Source organism: Portunus trituberculatus, chromosome 28, assembly GCF_017591435.1.
Source record: "Portunus trituberculatus isolate SZX2019 chromosome 28, ASM1759143v1, whole genome shotgun sequence".
NCBI classification, from domain to species: Eukaryota; Metazoa; Arthropoda; class Malacostraca; order Decapoda; family Portunidae; genus Portunus; species Portunus trituberculatus.
Window position 1 is genome coordinate 4,608,866 of NC_059282.1, and position 25,904 is coordinate 4,634,769.

Consider the following 25,904-nt stretch of genomic DNA (forward strand, 5'->3'; position numbering starts at 1 on the left):
GGTATCAGATTCCATGCAAGATGATAGAGGTCGAGTCTTCCCTTTAAACAGTGTGGTGAACTTTATGGTGACTTGAAGGTCGTGTTAGCAGCATATTAGATCCCATTCAGCAAGTCAACCCAACCCTTATTCATTGGGTTGAGCTTGGAATGTATGTCTTGTAAATACTGCTAAAATATTTGGAAGTAAAGGAAAGTAAATGGATAAATAAGAAAGAGTTAGTCGCAAGTAAAGAAGAAAAAGAAGAAGAGAGAGAGAGAGAGAGAGATATGAAATGAGAAAAAAAGAGTAAGGAGTGAATGGCAGACAAGAACTGATATGAGAAAAGATAAGTAATTGAGGAGAGAGAGAGAGAGAGAATATCATTACTGGACGGTTAGGTGTGAGGGTGGAGTGTCTGACAACAGGTGTGTGTGTGTGTGTGTGTGTGTGTGGCTACCGGATGTGGGGGAGGAAGGGGGGAGGGAAGAGGACGCTATATCTGCCTCTGGTGTTTTCCTCCTCCTCCTCCTCCTCCTCCTCCTCCTCCTCCTCCTCCTCCTCCTCCTCCTTGCAAAATATTACCTTAGTTGTGATGCCAGTGGTTTATCTCTCTCTCTCTCTCTCTCTCTCTCTCTCTCTCTCTCTCTCTCTCTCTCTCTCTCTCTCTCTCTGTCTCTCTATCTTTTTATCACTATGTATATCTATATCTCTCTTATCACCTTATCTCTATTTCTATATCTCCTCTTTTATCCATCTCCCTTTTATCCCTTGTATTCACCCCTCTCATCCCCTTCCCTTCCCTTTCCCTTTCCCATCACATCCTGATTAACATTACAATTTTTCAGCCAATCAGCAACGTTCTTACTCATGACGTCATTCGCTAGCAGCCAATCACGAAAGAGAAAAGGAATCACAGGAAATTTGAGATCATAGCTACGCATTTTCGCTTTTTTGCATTTTTTTACTCGTTTTTAATTAGGATGGTTTATTTGTTCTATTTCTATTTATTTTGTATGCTTTTATTATCCTTTTTTTTTCTTCGATTATTTTTGTTGTTAGAGTTTACATTTCTTTTTCTACTGAGTGTGGTTTGAGAAGTGGTAAGTGAGGTGGTGATGGTGGTGGTAGTTCATATTTCCCCTAACGCGTTTTAGTTTAAGTTCCTCAAAGTTTTCGAGTAATGTTATCAGTGTGGCTAGTGGGAGTTTACATGGGTGTGTAAGTCTAAAGAAATACTGGCGTTGTATTTTAATGGAAGTGTAACGAACAAGTTTTTAGGTTGTTTTGAAGTTTAAAGAGAAAAAGTTTAAACGTGTGAAGATCGTAAGGGTAGCAGTGGTGGTAGTGGTGGTGGTGCTAGTAGTGGTAGTGGCGGTGCTGGTGGTGGTAGTGGTGGTGGGTGGACCCTCAGGGAAAGGCTAAAGGACCGGAAACTGCGTGCGTGGGTGTCTACTCGCGAAAATTATCCTCCCAAAGTCTGGCTCTGTTACGTGTGTGTGTGTGTGTGTGTGTGCTTGTCTTGTTATGCTGGCTGTGGAGTAAATCTTAATAAGGAGAGAAGGATATTAACTGTCCTGTAAAGTCAATCCTAAGAAGTTTGTTTTAGTTATGAATCGTGAAGGTATTGTTGCGAACCACACTGGATATTTCAGTATAGATTGATGAATATATATAGTTACGTACATTTTTATCATAGTTACGTAGTACATTTCCAATAATATTTCCAATTACACTTTAAACAACCTCACACTGCATCTCCACCCCTTACCTTCCTTCAACAAGCTAAAAAAAAACATTATTACAAGAAAACCCCAAAATCAACACCCATACACCCGTAAGATCACCAATTTCTATAATATCCTCAAGAACATTACATTATCCTCCCTCATCTTCATTCAACAAACAAAAATTTCCACTAATATCATGAGAAAACCCCGCATTTCATTAGTCATTTACTCAAGAGATCCAAGTTTCCTGTTATATTCCCAGGGACACTTTTTTTCATCCTTCTTCAAACGCAGATTCGGTATTAGATGCGCAGTTCGGCTCAGGTCACGAGGGCAGAAGTCAGGAAGGGAGGAGAGGGTCAGGGGAGCAGGGAAGACGTAATCAACTGAAGTCAAGGTCATTAGTTTTCACAAAATGCAAGTAAAGCAGTAAAGTATGCGATAAAGTTACAGTGTGTGTGTGTGTGTGTTTGGAGAGAGGTGGTAGGGAACGTGAGGTATAGGGAAAAGTGATATTAGTAGTAATCTTTCTCCATCCTCGTAGCAATAAGTAACACGCGTTCTCTTATAAGTATGATACATATACCTGAACGTTTACAGAAGTGGAACGGAAGAAGGTCTATGGCAGTGTGTCTTTTTACTAGTGTTTTCATAAGCATTCCCCACCTGAGTATTATAATCCCAAATGATATGAGTGTTCCCTCAAAGTATGATACATAGAACCAAACGTTTTAAAGTAGAACGGAAGACACTGTACATAGGAGTGACATTTACCCGCATTTTCATAAGTATTCTCGACCTAAGCACTGTGATAGGAACGGCAAATGATTCGTGTATCTTTTGACATATGATACGCAAGTTTTCAGATACAAAACGGAAGAAGGTAGGAGGTTTGCACGTGTTTTTTATAAGTATACCTCCATTTAAGTATCATAAGAGCAACGCCAATTGGTATGAACATTTGCACGTTTGCCCTTATAAATGCAGTGAAGAGACGCAAAAACTGTCACGTGTGGAGAGGAAACCGCAGAAGCCAGGTTGTCATAAGTACTTGGAAATAAAAACTGATAAGAACTGGCAGGTATATAAAGAAAGGCGGGAGGTGTGGCCTCTTTTTTTTTATGCATTTCTATAAGTGTGCTAGATACAGGTGCAGGATTCGCCAGGTATGGAGAGGTGAGGTTTTGTCAGATGTGTCATTATGTTAGATGTATTAGTGTAGATTGTATGTCACGATAACCTTAGTTTCCTTTTCCTCCTCAAGGTTAGAGGCCATCCAGGAACACACACACACACACACACACACACACACACACACACACACACACACACACACACACACACACACACACACACACACACATACACACGAACACACGAACACACGAATATACTAACATCACAAACATCTTCTGCTTACCTTTCCTTATACAATTAAATAATATATTCCTTTCAGTACCATGACGCGTTTCCATATTAATTCTGTTTACTATTTAGTGTTTTTATACAGCTTCAAAAACTCATGTGGGGATTGAAATAGTGAAGACTCCAGCCATTAATCTTCTAACCTCCATAGACCGTTTTTAAAGTCAATAAAATGGTCTAATGGTACACAAATCTCAAGGCAAAAAATGTGTCCCAGTACTGATGGGGTTAAGCACCCATATGACCCCACTGCTGTGATACGTATAGCCAATCACTCGGTCAGTCACCAAACACCACGCATTCACATTGAGTTAAAACCAGACACGAAGGAAACTCAGGTGAAGAGGAAGTGGCAGAGATGAGTCTTCCGGCATATTTTGAGGAAGTGGGAGGAGGAGGAGGAAGAGGGGAGGATGGGGTGGGAAGGTGGGGAGTAAAGAGGGGGAGGTTTGATTGTATTGAGAGCAGCTAGGGGTGAAACGATGGGGAGATTATAATGATGGGATTTCTAGTATGGAGGATGAAGTGAAGGGTAATGTGGAGAGGAGAGAGAGGGAGATAGAGGAAGGGAATGTGGGGCGGAGAGATGAAGAGTATATCATATGGGGAGCAACTAGGGGTGAACAAAAGGGGGAGTTTATAATGAAACTTTTAGGGTGGTTTACAATAGGAGGGAACAAGGATGACAGATGATCTATAGTATTGGAGCTAGTAAGTTGATGAGACGTTAGAAAAGAAGTGCTAGATTATATAGGCATTTTGTGATAGCTTAGACTAGTAGGGATGGGAGAGGATGTATTTTGATGTACTGTATGGGTTTCTAGGATTGTTAGGTACTGTTAGATGGAGTAAGGAGAGGGTATGACACTGTAGAAAGCTAATGTGATAGTTTAGTTTTGGTAGAGTAATATTGGGGTGGGAAATGAAAGGCACTGTTTGGAAGGGTTAAAAAGAAGGTATAGATGTCAAAGAAAAAGCTTGTATGGGTGTAGGAGGAAAATATATTGTTTTTGGTAATGCTAGGAATGATCTATCACTTTTTTGGCACTTTTCGGATGGGTTAAAAAGAAAGTAAGGATGTCAGGAAAAAAAAAAAAACTTGGATGGTTGTAGAAGAGAAATATATTGTTTTGAAAGACTACCTAGGGAAATGCTGGGAGAGGAAACGAAGGATCTATCACTGTCAGGCACTGTTCGGATGGGGTTAAAAAGTATGGATGTCAGAAAAAGCTCATATGGATGTAGGAGGGAAATACATTGTTTTGGAAGGCTACTGGGGTGGTTGAGGGAGGGCACAGGACGCTCGGATGGGAGAGGAAGGACGGGGACGGTGGAAGAGGGGCCGGAGGAAGAGGATGGGGGGTACAGCGCCTAACCACCCAAGTCCCAACACTCGCGTCAGTTGCCTCGTAGTTCTCAGCGTGGCCGCACTGACTTTCATCCTCTGTGGGCTTTGTGTGACTGCCGTGGTGAACGCTGGTGCTGATTTGAAGGAGTGCGCGTGTCTAAGGCTTAATCAATCATGACTACAAGTTGTCTATATTCATGGGTAACCTTGTGTGTGCGTGGCGACAGTGGTGCAGTACTGCGGTGGTGATGGCGTGGTGAACAGAGCTGGGATGTGTGGTGAGATGCACTAAGAGTTTACGAAAGAGTGGACATTGTGACAAAGAAGATACTGTTTTCTGTTTTTTTATTTGGTTGTTCCTGTGTTTGCTTCCCTCGCACACTGCAAGATCAGGTTTACAAGAGTGGAGTGAGCAGTAGAATGACAAACAGGACAATTTTTGCTCTTCGTTTTGCTATTTCTGTATTTGCTTCCCTCACACGCCGCAAGATGGTCACAGCCGGTGGTTCAACTGTCATGCCGGTGAGTGTGTGGCGGTACAGTGCTTCAGTGTGTGCTGTGACGAGTTTTGCTAATGGGAGCGAAGAATTGCGTGCTTGTGTGTCTTATTTGCATGGATTAGGTGAGGTTAGCTTAAATTTAGTGGGAGTATATGTTAGGTTAGGTTGAGTTTGTTTGGTGTGAGTGTATGTTAGTGTTTTATTTGATGGTTTTTGCTTGATATGTTTGTGGTTGTACGTGTGTCTTGTTTGCATGGGTAAGGTTGGGTTGGGCTAAGTTAGGTTGATGGGAGTGTATGTTAGGTGTGGTTGGGTTTCTTTAGTATAAGTACATGTTAGTGTTTTATCATATGATTTTGCTTGATATGCTTGTCTTAATGGGAGTGAAGGATTGTATGTGTGTCTTGTTTGCATAGATTAAATAAGCTTAGTTCGAGTTAAGGTAGCGGGTCTACATACTACCGCTTTATATACTATCTTGACATACAGTTTGATATACTTAGTGTGTGTTATTGGGAGCAACTAATTGTACACATGTTTCATATTTGTGTAGACGATGTTATACTACGTTAGCTTAGGGATTGAGTAGATCTATTAACGTTTACTAGGGTTTTATTACATATATTGTTAGATACGCGTTGAGAGGAAACAGTTAAAAATAGCTAAGAATGAGTGAAATGTCAGTACCTAGTCCAGGGCTTTAGATATATACTTAATGCACCGTTAAAATTTCCAAGTTCTTGCACGCCTTTTTGGATATGTAGTGCTTAAGTTAACAGTTAAAAATAGGTAAAAATAAGTGAAATGTCAATACTTAAACCATGGTCTTAGATACATACTTAATGTACCGTTAAAATCTCCAAGTTCTTGCACGCATTTTTGGGTATGTAGTGCTTAAGTTAACAGAACATTGCAATCTCCAGCCATGCGTTGCAGTAATAAGATACCTACCTAACATAGCGTTGAAATCCCCACAGTTTTTACACCCAGTTTAACATGTTGCCTTAAAATTTGTTCCCTGCATTGTATATTGAACAGATGCAATAATAAGATACCTACTAAATACAGCATTGAAATCTCTACAATTCCTGCACACTGTAATTGCATAGAGCGTTGAAATGTACCTTTGAAATTCGTTGCCAGCTTCTTGTAATGAGTAATTAGATACACATTAGCGTAGTAGTGAAATCCCCACTTCCGATATTCATTACTGGGTACAATCAGTGTGGAAATGACAAGTCTATTAAGTCATTGCGAACAGTGAGTAAAATTCCTGATAATTCTCTAATTGCAAGAAGGTGTTTGAGATTCGCTGTTAATATTGGTGTGATGACAGGGTGTGTGTGTGTGTGTGTGTGTGTGTGTGTGTGTGTGTGTGTGTGTGTGTGTGTGTGTGTGTGTGTGTGTGTGTTCGGTTACGTTATCTTGTAATGCTCTACTACTATAACTGCTACTGATGATGATAATAACAGCAACAACAACAATGATAATAATGATGATGATGATGATGATAACAATAATAAAAAAAAATAATAATAACAATAATAATAATAATACCACTACCACTACCATTACCAATACCACCACTACTACTACAACCACTACCACCACCACCACCACCACCACCACCACCACCACCACCACCACCATCACAGCTACTACTACAATATTCACTGTAGGCACACTAACTATGAATATTTAACACCGTCACCCATTTTAATTGTAATAAGCCTCACTTTAATTCATCTTAGTCATTTTTAGCTAGGAGGAGGAGGAGGAGGAGGAGGAGGAGGAGGAAGGATGAAGGAGAAGGAAGGGAAGAATGAAGGACGGTTAGATTATCCTCAAGGCTTTATTTTGCTTGAGTGGTGATGGTGGTGATGATGATGATGATGATGATGATGATAGCAGTGGTTAGTGGTGGTGGTGATGGCGGTAGCGGTGGTGGTGGTGGTGGTGGTGATGGAGTTAATTTCAAGTTCTGTTAATATCTAAGAGAAGAAAAATGGTTATAGGAAATATTGGCAATTTTTCTTCTCCCTTCCTCTCCTCTCCCTCCTTCCTCTTTCCCATTTCCTTTCTCCCTCTTTCATTTCCTTCCTTTCTCTTTCTCTCTCTTCCTACAGTTCCTCCCTCTCTCCCTTCTTCACTCGCTTCCTTCTCTTCTTGCTTTTTCTCACTCTTTCCTTCTTTTCCTTCCCCTCTCATTTTCTTAATTTTTCTCCTTTCCTTCTTTCTTTTTCAACTCGTTTTCCTCCTCTTCCTCCTCCTTCTCTCCCTTTTCTTTTTCTCGTCCTCCTTCTCTTCTTTCTCTTATTTTGATATTCCTTTCCTTCCCTCTTACTTTCCTTCTTTCCTCCTCTTCCTCCTCCTCCTCCTCCTCCTCCTCCTTGTACCTTTCCCTCCCTCTTTCCCTCTTTCCCTTCCTTCCTACCATCACCACCATCACCACCCTCACCACCACCACCACCACCCTTGTGTTACCTTTGCTTTCCTTCCTGTATTTGTTCCTCCCACTTCCTGTCCCTTTCTTACCTGTACCTACCTGGGTGAGGAGTCCACAGGTGTCTTCCTCTCTCGCCTTGCCAGCAGCATTGTGGGGGCCAACAGGTGTGATGCTGTTTTATTGATTTATTTTTTTATTTAGTTATGTTTGTTTTATTTGTGTAAGATTGACGGGGTTTTTTTCATTTTTTTTTTTTTTTTGCTTTTTTTATGGTGAGTGGATGTATGTTAAGTTTGTTGTTTTCTTTTTTTGTCTGTTTTGTTTGTCTGTCTATCTGTCTGTCTGTCTGTCTCTTTGTTTGTCTGTCTGTTTCTCTATATTTGTCTGTCTGTCTGTTTGCCTGTTTGTTTTTCTCTCTGTCTATCTGTTTCTCTCTCTCTCTCTCTCTCTCTCTCTCTCTCTCTCTCTCTCTCTCTCTCTCTCTCTCTCTCTCTCTCTCTCTCTCTCTCTCTCTCTCTCTCTCTCTCTCTCTCTCTCTCTCTCTCTCTCTCTCTCTCTCTCTCTCTCTCTCTCTCTCTCTCTCTCTCTCTCTCTCTCTCTCTCTCTCTCTCTCTCTCTCTCTCTCTCTCTCTCTCTCTCTCTCTCTCTCTCTCTCTCTCTCTCTCTCTCTCTCTCTCTCTCTCTCTCTCTCTCTCTCTCTCTCTCTCTCTCTCTCTCTCTCTCTCTATTACAATTCACCCCACGCCTTCACCGCCTCCTATCTTCTCGCTAATACTCCACGTAAACAACATAAATAAACAATAAGACTTGCTGCATAAGGAAACAAAATAGATTAGACAGTACATTGACTAGATGGCTTATTTGTCTTCTCTCTCTCTCTCTCTCTCTCTCTCTCTCTCTCTCTCTCTCTCTCTCTCTCTCTCTCTCTCTCTCTCTCTCTCTCTCTCTCTCTCTCTCTTGCAATATGTTTTAGTTGTAGTGCGTGTGTGTGTGTGTGTGTGTGTGTGTGTGTGTGTGTGCGTGCGTGTGTGTGTTTCACTGTTTGATCTGCTGCAGTCTCTGACGAGACAGCCAGACGTTACCCTACGGAACGAGCTCAGAGCTCATTATTTCCGATCTTCGGATAGGCCTGAGACCAGGCACACACCACACACCGGGACAACAAGGTCACAACTTCTCGATTTACATCCCGTACCTACTCACTGCTAGGTGAACAGGGGCTACACCCAAATAGCTCCACCCGGCCAGGGAATCGAACCCCGGTCCTCTGGCTTGTGAAGCCAGCTCTCTAACCACTGAGCTACCGGGTGTGTGTGTGTGTGTGTGTGTGTGTGTGTGTGTGTGTGTGTGTGTGTGTGTGTGTGTGTGTGTGTGTCTACAAAAACATAATCTAATATTAACTATAGGTATGACTTTGAACCCTAGTAAACCTAACCTAACCTAACCTCACCTTTCTTCCTCTAAGTCTGTGAACCTTAGTGAACCTCTACCTGCCTATCTCCCTTTTATCTTCTTATATTTGAACCGGTCTGTGCCTCAACTCCACACGGTCACCCTTCTCGTCTCGTATACCGCAGAAGGTGGTGGTGGTGGTGGTGGTGGTGGTGGAGGGTAGTGGTGGTGGAGGTTCTCGTGGCCCTTCTTCAAGTTCCCACAAGACAAGTCGCGTTCTACCTTGAGGATTTGAGGACGCTGGACAAGGGAGAGTGTGTGAGTATGTGAGTGTGCGTGAGAGCCAGTCCCCACCAACCCTCTCACCCAGCTTGGCTCTCTCCCTCTGTGTGTGTGTGTGTGTGTGTGTGTGTGTGTGTGTGTGTGTGTGTGTGTGTGTGTGTGTGTGTGTGGTAATGCGAAGTTCCAAGTGTCTGGCATATTATTATTGTTGTTATTCATTATTATTATTATTATTATTATTATTATTATTATTATTATTATTATTATTATTATTATTATTATTATTATTATTATTGTTATTATTGTTGTTATTATTATTTTTTCTACTACTTGTACTGCTGCTGCTGCTACTACTACTACTACTACTACTACTACTACTACTACTACTACTACTACTACTACTACTACTACTACTACTACTACTACTTTTGTTACCACCACCACCACAAACACAAACCACACATTAAAAGCAACAATTCCCAAACTTTCACGGGTGTTAGTGTGTGAGGACCACCTGGCGTGTCTGGGGCGTAGCGTAGGGAGCACCGTGGAGCATAGGGGTGTGTAGGGGAGCATAGGGGTGTGGAGTGAGCATTCTTGGTCTTCCCAGCGGGCACAACTCAAGCCCCTGAAGCTTTGAGGAAGTTGACAGTAAACAGAGTAGGTCGCGACTCCCCCTGCGGCACCTCGGAGATTGGATGAGGGTGTTTAGCTGTGACTTTCGTGACATCCCGTCAGTCTGTGTGTGGTGCTGTGTGGCCCCCTTGGCACTGGGCAGGGTGTGGTGTTCTGTGGTGATGTGTGGTGTGCTGACGCTGTGGTAAAGGAAGATAGAGTAGTTTTAAAAGGTTTGCTTACATTTACCTTGTTTTTTGTTTATTTCTTTCATTTTCATTTTTTTCTTAGGATGTTTTTATGTTAAGTGGATTTTGATAAAGTAGGTAATATTCTTTCTTTTCTTTATTGGAGAGAGATAAGAATTGCTACTACTACTAATGGTTACTGACAATAGATACTTTCATTCACTATTTCACGCATTTACTTATTTATCTATTCATGCACTCTCATTTTTTCCACTTCTCACATTCCCTCACTCACTCACTCACTCCACTATTCCTTCAGTCAGTCACCCGTCAGTCACTCGTCCCAGCAAACATTCCCAAACCACGAACACTTTCCACGTACAAGTAAATTAAGCAACAAGAGCAGCAAGTAAGAGTGCCTACGTACTTACCATTTCCTAAAAACACGCATAACCTTAACATTAGTGGCAGTGAGAGTGGCGGTGATGGTGGCGGTGGTGGTGGCGGCGGCGGGGCGAGACCACAACTATCATGGAAACCGAAGCGAGGAAAGGATGTGAGGGAACGAGGGAGGAGATTGAAACTTTTTGCATTGTTGTGAAATTCCTGCAGTTTTTGTATGCAGTGAGTGAGTGAGTGAGTGAGTAAGTGTGTTGTTTTTATTTGTACACTATGTTGGTGGTGTAGATGAGTGAGAAGAGGAGGAATAGGAATAGGAATAAGAATAAGAGGTGAATCCTGTGAAATTCCAGTTGCTATTGGCATGGAGTCAGTGTATGCTACTTTTGTTTTGTATGCATGAGTGTTTCTTGGCAGTGTGGAGAGGAGATAAGAGGAGAAGTAATAGTAGTAGTAGGCAGAATAGATACAGAAGGAATGTACTCTTCTTTAGTCCTCCCTTCCCTTCTTTGCATGGAATGAGTGTAGATTGCCTTTATTTTATATGTAGGAGGAGAAAAATGAGGAAGGAAGAAGAAAAATTGAGAAGAATAAGAGAAGGAATATTTTTGCTTTAGCCTTCTCTTTAAAAACAACTTAATTTTGTACTTTATTATTCAATCTAGACCTCCAAAACCCTAGTTTCTTTATACCTAGTACCATGAAAAGCCTGGTACTGGGAGTGGCAGGTACTAGGGAGGCTGTGACCAGTACTAGGGAGGTCAAGGGAGTGTACTTGCAAGAGACACGAAGAAAGAGCAATGATGTGTTGTTTTCTATTTTCTCTCACCCTTCCTGTGCCTTCCTTTCCTTTATATCTGACCTTGTTATGAGGGCGAGAGAGAGTACACACACACACACACACACACACACACACACACACACACACACACACACACACACACACACACACAAAAAAAAAAAAAAAAAAACATTAGTAGCTTTCCCTTATGAGTTGAGAGAGCGCTCCCATCACCACCACCACCACCACCTCCACCTCCACCTCCACCTCCACCACCACCACCACCACCACCACCACCACCACCACCACTACCACCACCTCCTCTTCCTCTTGGTTTGGCGTTCCCGGGGGCACAAGACCGGTTAGGTGACGCCTTCATTTGGCACAGAGAGCTTGGTGTATATTCCTGCTTGAAGTTTTAATGATCGGCGCGCCCTCGAGGCATGGATGTGCTGGGAAGGGATGGGAACGCCGTCTTGGTGGTGTTGTTGCTGTTGCTGGTGGTGGTGGTGGTGGTGGTGGTGGTGGTGGTGGTGGTGGTGGTGGTTGTGTTCGTTTTGTTGGATCATTAAGGGAAAGGAAAAGGAATATAATAGATAGGACAGGGTCGATAGTGGAAGTAAGAAAGTATGTGTATGCAGGGGTTGACATGTGTAAGCCTCATATCTTACAGCATCACACACACACACACACACACACACACACACACGCGTAGTGTAGTGGTCACACCGCGTAGTGTAGTGGTTAGCACGCTCGACTCACAATCGAGAAACCCGGGTTCGAGTCCTGGCGCGGCGAGGCAAATGGGCAAGCCTCTTAATGTGTGGGCCCTGTTCACCTAGCAGTAAATAGGTACGGGATGTAACTCGAGGGGTTGTGGCCTCGCTTTCCCGGTGTGTGGAGTGTGTTGTGGTCTCAGTCCTACCCGAAGATCGGTTTATGAGCTCTGAGCTCGCTCCGTAATGGGAAAGACTGGCTGGGTGACCAGCAGGCGACCGAGGAGGTGAATTACACACACACACACACACACACACACACACACACACACACACACACACACACTAAGCAAGCTCACTACTAACCCCCTCCGTCTGCTTCTCCTTCAGAAATCGCTATGCTAAAGCACGCCAGCCCTCTGAGGTCCTCCCCCGGCCAGTCCCGCACTACCCCAGACGAGGACGCCCCTGCAGAGGACCATCTCAACCTGCGGGACTCGTACAGTGAGCGTGGCGTGGACTGCGACAGCCTGGTAGTCCCTTCGTCCTTTGCACAGGCTGAAAAGGCGGCAGGCTATCAGGTGGGAACGTGGTCAGGGGTGTCGCAAGCCAGTGTGCGCCGCGGCCTGTCCTTCAGCTCCCGCCGCGCCCCTGACGCCATCTCCTTTAGGTCAGTGCGGAGCGAAGGACAGCCCGCCTCGCCAGACACAGGGTCGCCCGCCAACTCCAGCATGACCAGTGTGGCGGCCCTCAGGAGGGAGGAGGCGTCGCAGGGCTGCGAGGGAGGCATGCAGTACATGAAAGGCGACATGCCGAGCCTCAAGAGTCTGCTGCGGCTGCCTGGGGTGCGGGGTCACGCCAGGATCATCGAGGTCACCAAGGATGGTGTGCTGCTCTCTCCAGAGACTCTGAGTCTCAACTCCGCCGACAGCTTCTTCTCCGCCCACAGCGGCAGGACATCCTCCAGGAGCTGGTCCTCCAACGCCTCCTCCAACTCCAGCGGCACCAACGCCTCCTCAGGGTCCAACTCATCCACCTCGGAGCCCACCTCGGTGAGTGCCTCTTCACGCCACCACTCCTTTTTCTTTCACCGTCTTCCTAGAGTGAGGGATTGGCGCCACGTGCGTCTCCACTGTAACTCCCTGTAACCTGTACCTGCCTTCACTATTGAATTCTTAGTATGTACCTGGAGACTTATCTACTCCCTGTAAACTGTACCACCACTTCTGAATTCTCCTCAATACCTCTACACACTCCGCCCACCACCACCCATTACCTGCATATTATAGATTGTATCCGACTACTTTGAAACCCTCAGAACCCTTACACCTCCACCACACTGCACACTGTAAACTTTAAGACCACTCTCCACAACTCCCTGGAAACTGCATACGACCACTTCAGAACCCACCCAAGTACTCTACCTCTACCACCTCGCCGCACTGAAAACTGTAAACTGTAGCCCATCTGTCAAATCGCCCTGGGCTCCTCACTCTACCCTATGCATTTGCTTAACCGCACACTTCCAGAATATGCGGCGGAGTGGACTGGGGGGGAGCGGGTGGGCTGGTGTGGGTGGGCGTGGATGTGTGTGCGTGTATGCGTGTGCTGTGTTGCAGTGAATGTGCGTGGGACATTTCCACTTCCTTGTCCGGTTGCGTTGTGGCGTGACGCTCCTGGGGTGGTGGTGGTGGTGATGGTGGTGGTGGTGGTAATGGTGGTGGTGGTGATTCACGGATAGGGGTGATGAAGGATAGTGAAGGAAGGATAAGTGAGGTGTTTGTAGGGTGTGGTGAGACTATACACAATGCATTATACATGGCAACCTTGACGTGTGTGTGTGTGTGTGTGTGTGTGTGTGTGTGTGTGTGTGTGTGTGTGTTTTATGACCATGAGGTTCAGACAAGCATACATATATTTCCTCACCATGAATATATTTGTCCTCACACTTCACTCACCCTCATCACTCCCACACACTGTTCCTCCTCTGAACTTTGGGAAGGAGGACTAGATAGAATAACACAGGGTAACCAAACAACACCAGAGACCTTTAGACCCTTTAATGACTGCTTGGGAAATAATACTAATAGTTGATGAAGAGAGAATAACACTACATGAGGTGGAGTAGAAAGAAGGATGAACAACAAAGGTCCTTACTAAGTTGTACGTATAATTTTACTTTACTATTAGACGAAAAGGCGGAATAGCAAAAGGAGGAGGAGGATAAGAAGTAGTAATGTAAATAAAGACAAACAACAACAGACATTCTTAGTGTGGTGTTTGTAGTTATCTCAGGCAGACTACTAATGGAGGAGGAAGAGGAGACAGAGGAGGAGTAGAACGAGAAGGAAAACAAAGAAATACATAGGGTTACAAGGAAAAACAAGCAAAATACAGGTTTATATTAGGCTGTTTGTATAAATATCCCAAAGTAAGGAAAGAAGAGGAAGAAGAGGAGGAGAGGAAAAAAAAGGAGGTGGAGAAAAAAAAATCATACGTGCCATGCCACCATCTCCAGCTGTCACACTTCCGGTCCTCGCTGACCTTTCAACTTTGAAGGTCAATAAACCACTCACACGAGGTTACCTGGAGGGAGGGAGAAGGGGGGGAGGAGAGCCGCCCTGGGCACGTCTGTGTGTGTTTGTGTGTGTGTGTGTGTGTGTGTGTGTGTGTGTGTGTGTGTGTGTGTGTGTGTGTGTGTGTGTGTGTGTCTGTCTGTCTGTCTGTCAGGGATTTTTGTGGTGAGGCCTCCGTGACCCAAAGGAGGAGGAGGAGGAGGAGGAGGAGGAGGAGGAGAGAGGAGAATCTATTATATTTGTGAGTGTTTTGTCAAGTAAATGGCTAAAATGCTAAGAACAATAGTCAACTCTTGCATTAGGAGGTTAGAGAAAACAAAATAAGCTTACGAATAAGAAATACAGAAGCAAGCAGGAGATCAAGAATTTACCGCATGAAAGACTGAAAGAACACAGACCAAATCTTGCATTAGCAGAGGAAGGAATGAGAAAGAATAATAAAAAAATAGGAAATACATAAGCAAGCAGGGAGATCAAGAATTTACCGCATGAAAGACTGAGAGAACACAGACCAACTCTTGCATTATGAGGCGAAAGAAAACAAAAGTCTTTAATAACAGGAAATATAGAAGGAAACAAACTCGTATACCGCTTAAAACACTGAAAAAACACCCGAACTCTTGCATTGGGTAAATACATACATACATACATACATACATACGCTTCTGTCTCGTGTCCAGTTAGCGCGCACAACAGCTGTCATTGCAGTGAAGCGGTGCACGTGGCGGCCAGACCCGGTAATAGTAGCCTGCCGAGCCATCAGGGCCTGCGGCAGCGTCTGGGTGGGGATGGCAAGGGGGGTGGGGGGCGAAGGGCGTGGTGACTTGTGACCGCCACCTGGCCCTAAGACGCGGCGCTCACCAGGTGGACAGACAGGCAAGAGCAGGACCCATCCACCCTTCATGGAATAGTAATTAGGGCGTGATGGTGGAGGGTGGAGGGTGGATAGAGAGAGAGAGAGAGAGAGAGAGAGGGGAGATGGAGTGCTGAGTAAGTGGAGGTGAGAGACAAAGATGAGGGGAGGATGAATAGAGTGAATGGAAGGTGCAGGGTGGAGGTGGAGGTGGAAGTGGAAGTGGAGATGGAGAAAGAGGGGAAAATGCGAAAAAAAAAAAAGAGTATTGGGGAGAGAAAGAGCTTAGCAGATAGAGTGAAATTAGAGAATGAGAGAGAAGATGGAGGAAGAGAGAAAGAATGGGAGAGGCAGAGTAGATGGAGGAAAGAAAAGAGGAGAAATAAAAACAAAACAAATACAGTGAAATTAGTAAATAGAAAAGAAGAAAGAAGAAAAAAAGAAGACAAATTAACAGAAGCAGAATTGAAAAGAAAAAGAGAATAGAAGATGGAAGGAGAGAAGAAAATGGAGATACAAATGCAGAGCTGGATGAAAAGTGGAAGAAAGGTGCATGATATACCAGATGAGAGGTGGAAGGGTGGAGGAGGGCTATGGAAGTGGATAGAAGTGGAACAGAGTAGGAAAAAGTGAGGCAATGAGGAGGAGGAGGAGGAGGAGGAGGAGGGGGAAGGCCGCGGTCCGTCGACGAGTAAAATTGGGGGTGAGTCAGGGTGGGCGTGCGTGCGTGAATGCGCGGAGGAGGGGGAGGGATGGGAAGGGGGTACGTGACAATGTGGGGGAGGAGGAGGTGGAGGTAAGGGGGGTATAGGGGAGGCGTCACGCTGTCCGATGGTGTCAATGTGTCTGTCTCATTTCCTCCTTTCCTCCCTTTCTCTCCAATTCTCTCTTTCTCTCCCATTTTCTTTCTTCCATTTCTCCTTTCCATTTGTTATTTTTAGAGTGATTTGTTTCTTTTTCTCATTATCTTGATTTCATCTTTTCTTTCTCTCTCTTCCTGTCTTTCTTCATTCTTCATAGTGCCTCTCCTTTCCTTCTGTTTCTCTTTCTTTTCTCTTCCTTTTCTTCTTTATCTTTCCTTCCACACATTTTTCTTTTCTCATTTCTCTCCTTTCCTTCTTTCTCTTTCTTTCCCTTTCCTCTTCCTTCTCTTCTTTCCCTTTCCTTCTATATAGTTTTCTTCTTTTCTTCCTTATCTCATCTTTCTTTCCCTCTTCCTTCCTCTTTCTTTTATCTTCCCTTCCCATTTCATAAAACTTTCCTCTTCTCCTCTCCTTTCTTTCTTCATCTCCTTATTCCAAACAGCTTTCTTTTTTTCCCACTTCCTCTTCTATTATTACCTTCTTTTCCCCTTTCTTTCAGTGGCTCTCTCATTCCTCCTCCTTCTCGTCCTCCCTTCTTCCATTCCTGTTTCCATGTGACGTCCTTCCCTTTCCCCCCCTCTCTCCTCCTCTTCCTCCTCCTCCTCCTCCTCTTTTTTCACTTTCCTAACCTAAATTAAGACGAGTTCCTTGAGCAGTTTCACTATTGAATTCCCTCTGTCCAGGACCTGAAATTCTTATGACGTGTTTGTTTATTCAAGTGTCATTATTTTGTATTGTTGTCTCAGTCTTCTTTTTATATTTGGTAAGTTTGTTTTGTTTCGTCCACCATTTAGGGAAGGATGTTGAGGTGATGTATGTATGTATGTATGTGTGTTTGATTTTTGTTGCTTTATTGATTTATTAGTTAACTTATTTATCGATTTATTTATTTATTTATCTATTTATCTGTCTATCTATCTATCTTTATATGTATTTGTCTGTCTATTTATCTTTCTATCTATCTACCCATTTATCAATTCATTTATTTTATTTGTCTATCTGTCTATCTATGCTTGTATCTATAACTATCTATCCATCTATTTCTCTCTCTCTCTCTCTCTCTCTCTCTCTCTCTCTCTCTCTCTCTCTCTCTCTCTCTCTCTCTCTCTCTCTCTCTCTCTCTCTCTCTCTCTCTCTCTCTCTCTCTCTCTCTCTCTCTCTCTCTCTCTCTCTCTCTCTCTCTCTCTCTATCTATCTATCTATCTATCTATCTATCTATCTATCTATATGTTTGTCTGTCTGTCTGTCTGTCTATCTATCTATCTATCTATCGATCTATCTAGCTATCTATCTGTCAATCTGTCAATTTATCTATCTATGTACATGTTTGTTACCCACACAAAGGCAACGTACCATTTACTTCCTATTTACTTTCTGTACTTCATTTAATAGGAAGGTTTCAAGACATTTATCTCTATTTTTTTATAGCTAACTCTCTCGATCCTGCAAGAGGACTGACAACTTAGTGGGTCTTTTTATTTCTTGTTTTATGTTGCCTTTGGCCAGCTTTCCCCCTCTCACATAAAGGTATTCGTCTATTTGTTCATTTATTTATCTGTTCATTTAGTTATTTATTTACTTGTTGAGGCGGAAAGGTGATGGAGTTAATTTGCTTCACTCTCGCCTCTGGACAGTTTGCGGCGGCCTCGTGGTGTGATGGTCTGCTGGTCCTTCCTGTGTGGTGTGTCTCGCGGTCTCTCTCATGGTCTCATTCAAGTATTATAGTAGTCAAAACCCGTTGGTCAGGCTAGCCACTCTCTCTCTCTCTCTCTCTCTCTCTCTCTCTCTCTCTCTCTCTCTCTCTCTCTCTGGATCTGAATTTGTTACTATTTTTTTCATATGTTTGTCAGTTTGTTTGTTTCTGTGTGTGTGTGTGTGTGTGTGTGTGTGTGTGTGTGTGTGTGTGTGTGTGTGTGTGTGTGTGTGTGTGTGTGTGTGTGTGTGTGTGTTAGTGGGTGGGTTTGCATGCCGGAAGTAACTGCTCTTACTACTACTACTACTACTACTACTACTACTACTACTACTACTACTACTACTACTACTACCACCACCACTACCACCACCACCATATCCTTATTACCTGCGTGGTCCTTGGCGCGGTCCCCTTACCTGTGGTGTAGTGTTACCTGGGTTACCTGTGATGGGTGACGCTGCCCTACCTCGCACCTTTGTCCTTTTCCCCATCCACTCCTCCCCCACCTTCTTCCTTTCTTCACTCTGCCATCTATCTCCATATTCCTTTCTCTTTCTTTCCTTTCTCCTTTATTCCTTCCTTTTTTATCTATTATTTTGTTTCCTCTTTTCTATTTCTCTTTTCTTTTTTTTTCAGTTTATCCTGTATTTTCTGTTTCCTTCTATACTTTCTCCTATTATTTCCTCTCTCTCTCTCTCTCTCTCTCTCTCTCATGTATTTTCTTTCACTTTCGTCTTTCTTATTCTTTCCTTCCTTTATCCAGTATTTCCTATAATTTTCTCTACTTTCTCCTTAATTTATTCCTTCCTCTCTCTATTCCTTCTTCTACTTTCTCCCATCACTTTGTTATTCCTCCTTCTCTTCGCTTCCAATAGATACCACTTCCCTAAACCAATTCAAGGTATTCTATTCGATTTGTCTTATTTTGAATCCTTTTCCAGGTATTATAGTGAAGTGTGGAAGTTGGTGGGTGAGCTAAGTCTTCTCAATTTTCTATCCTTGTCTTTCCCTTTTGTATTCACTTCATTAACTGGTATTTCATTTTATTGGTGGTGAGTATTTTTTTAAGAATTTTAGTGAGAGAGAAGATGAATGGGTGGGGGGAGAGCCTTCTTAATTTTTTGTCCTTGTCTCTTGTCCTGTGTTCACTAAGGTAGGTCTGTCGCTTTTAATAAATACAACATTATTTTCTCTCTTTCTTTTATAGTGAAGGATGAGGTGGGTTGGTGGATGGGTGGGGGAAAAGCCTTCTCACTTTTTTGTCCTTGTCTTCTACCGGTATTACAAAACGTCCACTCAAGCAGGTAATCTCGTTAGGGGTTTCAGTTACCTGCTGGTGGTGTGGTCCTCTCCTTAGCAGTCTTCTCCCACTAAGCCTCTCCTCTCGCTCCCTCACTCACTCTCTCTTTTTCTCTCTATTCCTTCTCCAGATTCCCTCTTCTTTCTTCCCTCCCTCCTTCAGGAACTCTCTTTTCTTACCTTCTTCCTTTCCTTTTTCTTTCTCTCCTCCACCACTGACCGCTTGTGTGTGTGTGTGTGTGTGTGTGTGTGTGTGTGTGTGTGTGTGTGTGTGTGTGTGTGTGTGTGTGTGTGTGTGTGTGTGTGTGCAGTGTAGGTCAAATAGTAGTAATATACACTAACCACTGCGGCACCTGTGGGCGTCAGTTGGTGGGCGTGGGCGTGGTGGAAAGGGGGGGGGGTGAGCTGGGAACGCACCTGCCACTAATCACCACACACACACCTGGCGCCCATCACACACCTGACTTGTATATTTTCCTTTGCTATTGTAAGGCAAACTACGGTATTACTTTTTTTTCGCCTTTTCTTCGTTATTTCATTTATTTATTTTTTTTTTTTACTCATTTTGTGTCTTTTCCTCTTTAGTCTTCCCGTTCATCTGGTTTTTTTCAGTTCTTCACGTTCGTTTGCTTCCTTCACTCCTCTTTTCTCGTCTTTTTCTTATTTAGCTACTTTATTTTCTAGTTCAGTCTTCCCGTTCATCTCTCTTCTTCATTTCTTCACGTTCTTCTTGGTGTTCTCCCCTCCATTATGTCTTCCCGTCTATTGTTTCTCCTTTATTTTTGTATCTTATCTTCTCGCTCTTCTGTTTCCTTTCCTTCAGTTCTTCCCGTTGCTTTCTTGTCTTCATTTTGTCTTCCCGTCTCTTACGCCCAGTTTGTCCTTATGTCTAGTCTTCACGTTCCTCTGTTTGCCTCTGTTATTCTCGTTCTTCCCGCCGCTCTACTTCTGCTACCGTTTCTTCCCGCGGTACTTCCAACATTCCTCCCGCTGTCCTTTTCCTTTTCCATTTCCCTCCTCCCTTCCTTTCCTCAACGGCCCAACGGTTCTTGAGATACACACACACACACACACACACACACACACACACACACACACACACACACACACACACACACACACACACACACACACATACAGAGAGAGAGAGAGAGAGAGAGAGAGAGAGAGGAAGAAGAAATGAGAAAAAAATTATACACACACATCTACACACACACAAAAAAAACACACACAAACACACACACACACACACACACACACACACACACACACACACACACACACACACACACACAGACCTTCCCACGATCATGCCACACCACGCCTCGCCCCGTGAACTCAGGTAACCCCAGTGCACACCTTGGCGGGGCAGGGCGACGCGGGGCGGGGCGGAGCAAGGGACGCGATCTGGGACGGGACCTAACCGACCTAACATTCATTCACTCTTATGGGCACTGTAGCTCGTTTTCTTTACCTCACTCGCTTCCTTTCCCTGACCTGTAACACTGATCATGAGAAAACTTATCTTATTCTGAAACACTTCATATGCACACCATTACAGTCAAGTTACGTGGATTTTAAATGTTTCCTCAAGGTTTTAGTGACAGACACCATTACATTCAAGAGGTTTTAGTTCGTTACGTGGATTTTTAATGTTTTTTCAAGGTTCAAGAGGCAGACTGATAATATTTCTACATTATTAACAGGAGAAGCATCATTAAGAACCTGGCTAATTATCTCTGTGGCCTTTAAAAATAGTCGTGATGAACAAGTATAGTATTCTGAAACACTCCTTTTCTACACCATTACATTTAAGAGATTCTAGTTCAAGTTGCATTGATTTTTTTTTCATGTTTTTCAAGGTTCTAGTGACAGATTAACAAGATTTCTACATTATGAACAGGAGAAACACTCTTGAGAACTGGCTAACCATCTCTGTGGCCTTTGAAAACAGTAATGATGAAGTGATTTGGGTTTTTAAGTGTTTTTACTGCTCTAGTGACAGATTAACGAGTTTTCTACATTAGTGATAAGAAAAACACTCCTGAGAATCCCGCTGATTATCTCTGTGGCCTTCGAAAATAGTCGTGGTGAGATAGCAAAGAGCTTCATCATACGAGCCTTTTAATAAGTGACAATGGTTTTGAAGGTTGTTATTAAGGTTCTAGTGACAGATTAACAAGAATTCTGCACTATTAACTCCATAAATACTCTTAACAACCCTGCTAATTGTCTCTGTGGCCTTGGAAAATAGACGTGGCGAGAGAGTGAAGTGTTTCAGAATATGGGACCAAGTAATATGCGACCGAAAAACCGGGAGACTGTTCCACCTTGCTTCCTGTGACTCTGGTGGTGGTGGTGGTGGTGGTGGTGACGGGTCTCGAACTAGTGACGGGAACTGGGACGCTGGGTACAGGACGGGAGGGGAGGATAGGGGAGGGTATCAGGGCATGGGAGGGGTTAGCTAAAGGACAAAGGGAAGAATGGAGGTCTGTGTTTCCGCCCCACTAGCTTCTTGTATGGAAAGTGACCATTTACCTCCTCCTCCTCCTCCTCCTCCTCCTCCTCTTCTCTCATTTCCTTTTTCAACAGGTGTGCTCCTCCTTCTTCTCCTCCTTCTCATCATCATCATTCTCTTCCACAGATGTTTCTCCGTTCTCCTCTTTTCTGTAGGTGTTTTCATCTTCCTTCACGAGTGTCTTTCTTCATCATTAACAGGAAGACACTCTTGAGAACCCTGCTAATCACCCGTGTCCTTTGAAAACAAGCGTGGTGAGAGAGCGAAACATTTCAAAATACGAACCTTTTTAAATAAATTACACGAGTTTTTAAAGATGTTTTTTACTGCTTTAGCAACAGATTAACAGGATTTCCACATTATAAACCGGAGAAACAGTCTTGAGAACGCGGCTAAGCATCTTTGTGGCCTTTTAAAAACATTCGTGGTGAAAGAAGGAAGCGTTACAGAATCCTGGCCTTTTTTTTCTGCGTGGGAGGCGAGAGGCACAGTGTAATAGAGTCAGTGTCCTGTTGTGGGAAGTCCGGGGCAGTGTTGCGGTGAGTGAGGCGGGAGTGAAAGTGTCCATTGAGGCAAGCGGAAGGAAGGAAAGAATGAAGGAAGCGGGTTATTACCTCCCTGGCGACGTCCGGTCCTATACCAGGGTAAACCGTGACTGTTGCGTGAACCTGTTATGCGGTACAGCACTCTCAACCACGAGAACCACCCCTTTGCGACTGCTGAGGTCATTCTGCCTTAGCACCAGTCTTAAGCCCTTTAATACTGGGAAACATTTTTACCTTGAGATTTCTGTACGATTAGACCATTTTATTGACATTATGAAAGGTCTTTGGAGGTCAGAAGATTAATGTCCACAGTCTTCACTATTTTAATCTTCCATATGAGTTTCAGCAATACTGGAACACATTTTTACCTGATATTTGTGTACGTTAGGTTAGGTTCCATTTTATTGACATTAGGAAGGGTCTTTGGAGGTCAGAAGATTAATGGCCAAAGTCTTCACTATTTTGATCTTCCACATGAGTTTCTGAAGCACTGGGACACATTTTTGCCTTGAGATTTGTGTACGATTAGACCATTTTATTGACATTAGGAAGGGTCTTTGAAGGTCAGAAGATTAATGGCCAAAGTCTTCACTATTTTGATCTTCCACATGAGTTTCTGGAGCTGTATAGAATCACCAAGTAGTAAGCAAAATGAATATAAAAGCGCGTCATTGTACTGAAGGAGTTAAGCTTTGAATGAGATGGAGAAAACAACCATAAGTATATCAGAACCTGTTTTACGGTACATTATGAACTGCGAGTGAACCAGAACATGTTTTACGCTATTAACAGCATTGTCTTGAACTTTAAGTGTGTTGGAACCTGTTTTATTTATACTGTGAACCCAAACATTACAAATAATTCCGAGCGTAATAGAACCAATCTTAATTTATGAACCACCATACTCCTTAGAACCGAGTGTGATAGAACCTGTTTCATCTACACTATGAACTGAACCATTATCGATAACCAGTGTGTGGATACCCTATGAAGCAAAACACTAACAAGAACCATACAGACACTAACAAAACCAGTGATATTTACCCTACGAACCAGACACTAAGGACAGCCATGCACACACGTTTCCACAACCACTTATACAGATACTACAAACCAACGCTAACAAAAATCACTTACATACATTCATACATCAAATATACATACATATATACATACATACATTCACACATCAAATATAATACATTTATTCTTATGTAAGAAGGAAAAACTGACCAAAAAACAACAAAAATGATTAAACAAAAAGAACAACTGAGATGCTAGTCCACACACACACACACACACACACACACACACACACACACACACACACACACACACACACACACACACACTCATAAAACAATCTTTCCAATGAACCACGAGCCACAATGAGACAGAAACAAGGTCACTTATACCACACACATACATGACCTGGCTTCAAATGGCTCTAAAGGTCAGGTGAGGTCACAAGGTCAGCTAAGGTCAGATTAGGTCACACAGGATGTTGGTAGGGCACTATTTAGGTCACGTGTTAATGTGCAAGACTTAAACAGGAGAATGTGAGGCAAGCTTCCGTTAAGTGTGTGTGTGTGTGTGTGTGTGTGTGTGTGTGTGTGTGTGTATCTTTACGCTTTCATGACATCCTTTCCTCCTCCTCCTCCTCCCACTCCTCCTCCTCCTCTTACTCCTTCTCGTTCTCGTTCTCCTCCTCCTCCTCCTCCTCCTCCTCCTCCTCCTCCTCCTCCTCCTCCTCCTCCTCCTCCTCCTCCTCCTTTTGCTCCTCCCCCTCCTCGTTTTCCTCCTTCCTCGTCCTTCTCTTAGTCTATTTCTTCGTCTCCTTCTTCTGTTCCTCCTCCTCCTCCTCCTCTTCCTCCTCCTCCTCCTCCTCCAGGGCGGCGCAAAGCTAGAACACTGCAGGAGGGAAAGAGGGAGAGAGAAATGAAGAAGAGAGAGAAGGAGGAGGAGGAGGAGGAAGGAGGATGGAAAGAGGGAGGGAAGCCACGCGTGACACCAGGAGGAAGGAGGCGAAAACTACCACGCCTTTTCCTCCTCCTCCTCCTCCTCCTCCTCCTCCTCCTCCTCCTCCTCCTCCTTCTCCTCCTCCTCCTCCTCCTCCTCGAAGATACGTGACAGAGGAAAGATTTTATTACTCAGCCACCAAGGAAGATTGAGGAGAAGGATGAGGAGGAGGAGGAGGAGGAGGAGGAGGAGGAGGAGGAGGAGGAGGAAGAAGATTGAGAAAAAGGAAGAGAAAGAGACTAGATTAGGGGAAGTGAAGAACATGAGAGAGAGAGAGAGAGAGAGAGAGAGAGAGAGAGAGAGAGAGAGAGAGCCCCGGATGGAGGGATTACGGCAAAGCAGGAAGCGGCTTGGCTACTCCTCCTCCTCCTCCTCATCCTCATCCTATTTTCCTCCTATTTTCCTCCTATTTTCCTCCTGAACAACGACTACCCTCTTAACTACTTCCTATCCAACACACACACACACACACACACACACACACACACACACACACACACACACACACAGGTGTGTGTGTGTGTGTGTGTGTGTGTGTGTGTGTGTGTGAGTGTGTGCGTGTGTGTGTGTGTTCAGCGGATGTGCCCAAGGTTACCTGCGTCCCTTTAACACTCATAAGGCCGTTCAGACTTCCAGGGGCATGAACCAACCACGGGGGGCGCGTTGGGCACAAGGGGGCATGACGGGGGGGGACAGGGGCGCAGATGGAAGCATGGGCAAAGGGCAGGAAGGGCGTGACTGGAATATATAGCAGTAGTAGTAGTAGTAGTAGTAGTAGTAGTAGTAGTAGTAGTAGCAGCAGTAGTAGTAGTAGTAGTAGTAGTAACTTATATTAGTTTTTTCTTTCATTTTTTTGCATAATTTCTTTTAATTTCCTGTATATCTTCTTATCAATACCTTGGAATGTGAAGCAAAGAAGCAGGAAGGAAGGGAAAAAGAACACACAGAGAGACAAGGAGAGAAAAAGACGGCGAGGCAGGAAGACAAAGAGAGAAAAAAAAGACGAAATCTGGAAGGAGACAAGGAATAACATAGAAAAACAGAGACAAAAGCAAGGACAGTGTATGGAAATCCCAGCAGGACTCCTAACCACCATGCCACAGCCACCGCCACCGCCACCGCAATCCCCTAAAGCAGCTTAAAGCCTCTTCCCTGACACAAAGAGAAGATGGTGCGTTACATTCATGGCAGGAGAAACGCTAGAAGACCTCGCAGCACTTCAACCTCTTCAGTGTTATAACGTGTTTTCATATTCATTCTGCTTGCTATTTAGTGACTTTATACGGCTTTAGAAACTTATGTCGGGGATTGAAATAGTGAAGATTCTCCCTACTAATCTTCTGACCTCCATAAATGCTTCCTAGTGTAAATAAAATCGTCTAATCTTACCCAAACTCGTGGTAAAAATGCGTCCCAGTACTGAAGGGGTTTAGGAGATGACTCAGATGGCCCTAAGGCAAGATAATAAAGTCTTCTAAAGGTGGCAATATGACTGACTTGATTATCAAACACTTCTGCCCTGCAAATTCACTACGTTCCAATGATACGGATTTTGAAGGGTGTTTTTACGGTTCTAATAACAGATTAACAACATTTCCTCGTTCTGAACCGGAGAAACAGTCTTGATAACCCACCCAGTCATCTCTGTGGTCTTTGAAAACAGTCGTGGTGAGAGAGCAAAGCGTTTCTGAGTACCGGTGTTAAGACTGGCCACCCAAACAGCGTCCCCCACCAGAC

At 43.8% G+C, this 25,904-nt stretch overlaps 1 protein-coding gene across 1 annotated transcript in view; it reads left to right on the forward strand.

Annotated features, from left to right (window-relative positions):
• Positions 1–4,524: 4,524 nt before the first annotated feature.
• Positions 4,525–25,904, forward strand: part of LOC123510216 (mucin-5AC-like) — a 33,194-nt gene continuing 11,814 nt past the window's right edge. Inside the window, exons 1-2 of the mRNA XM_045265151.1 lie at positions 4,525–5,004; positions 12,192–12,853. Coding sequence (XP_045121086.1) covers positions 12,200–12,853 — 654 coding nt within the window. The 5' untranslated portion in view covers positions 4,525–5,004; positions 12,192–12,199. The remainder of the gene's footprint in view (positions 5,005–12,191; positions 12,854–25,904) is intronic.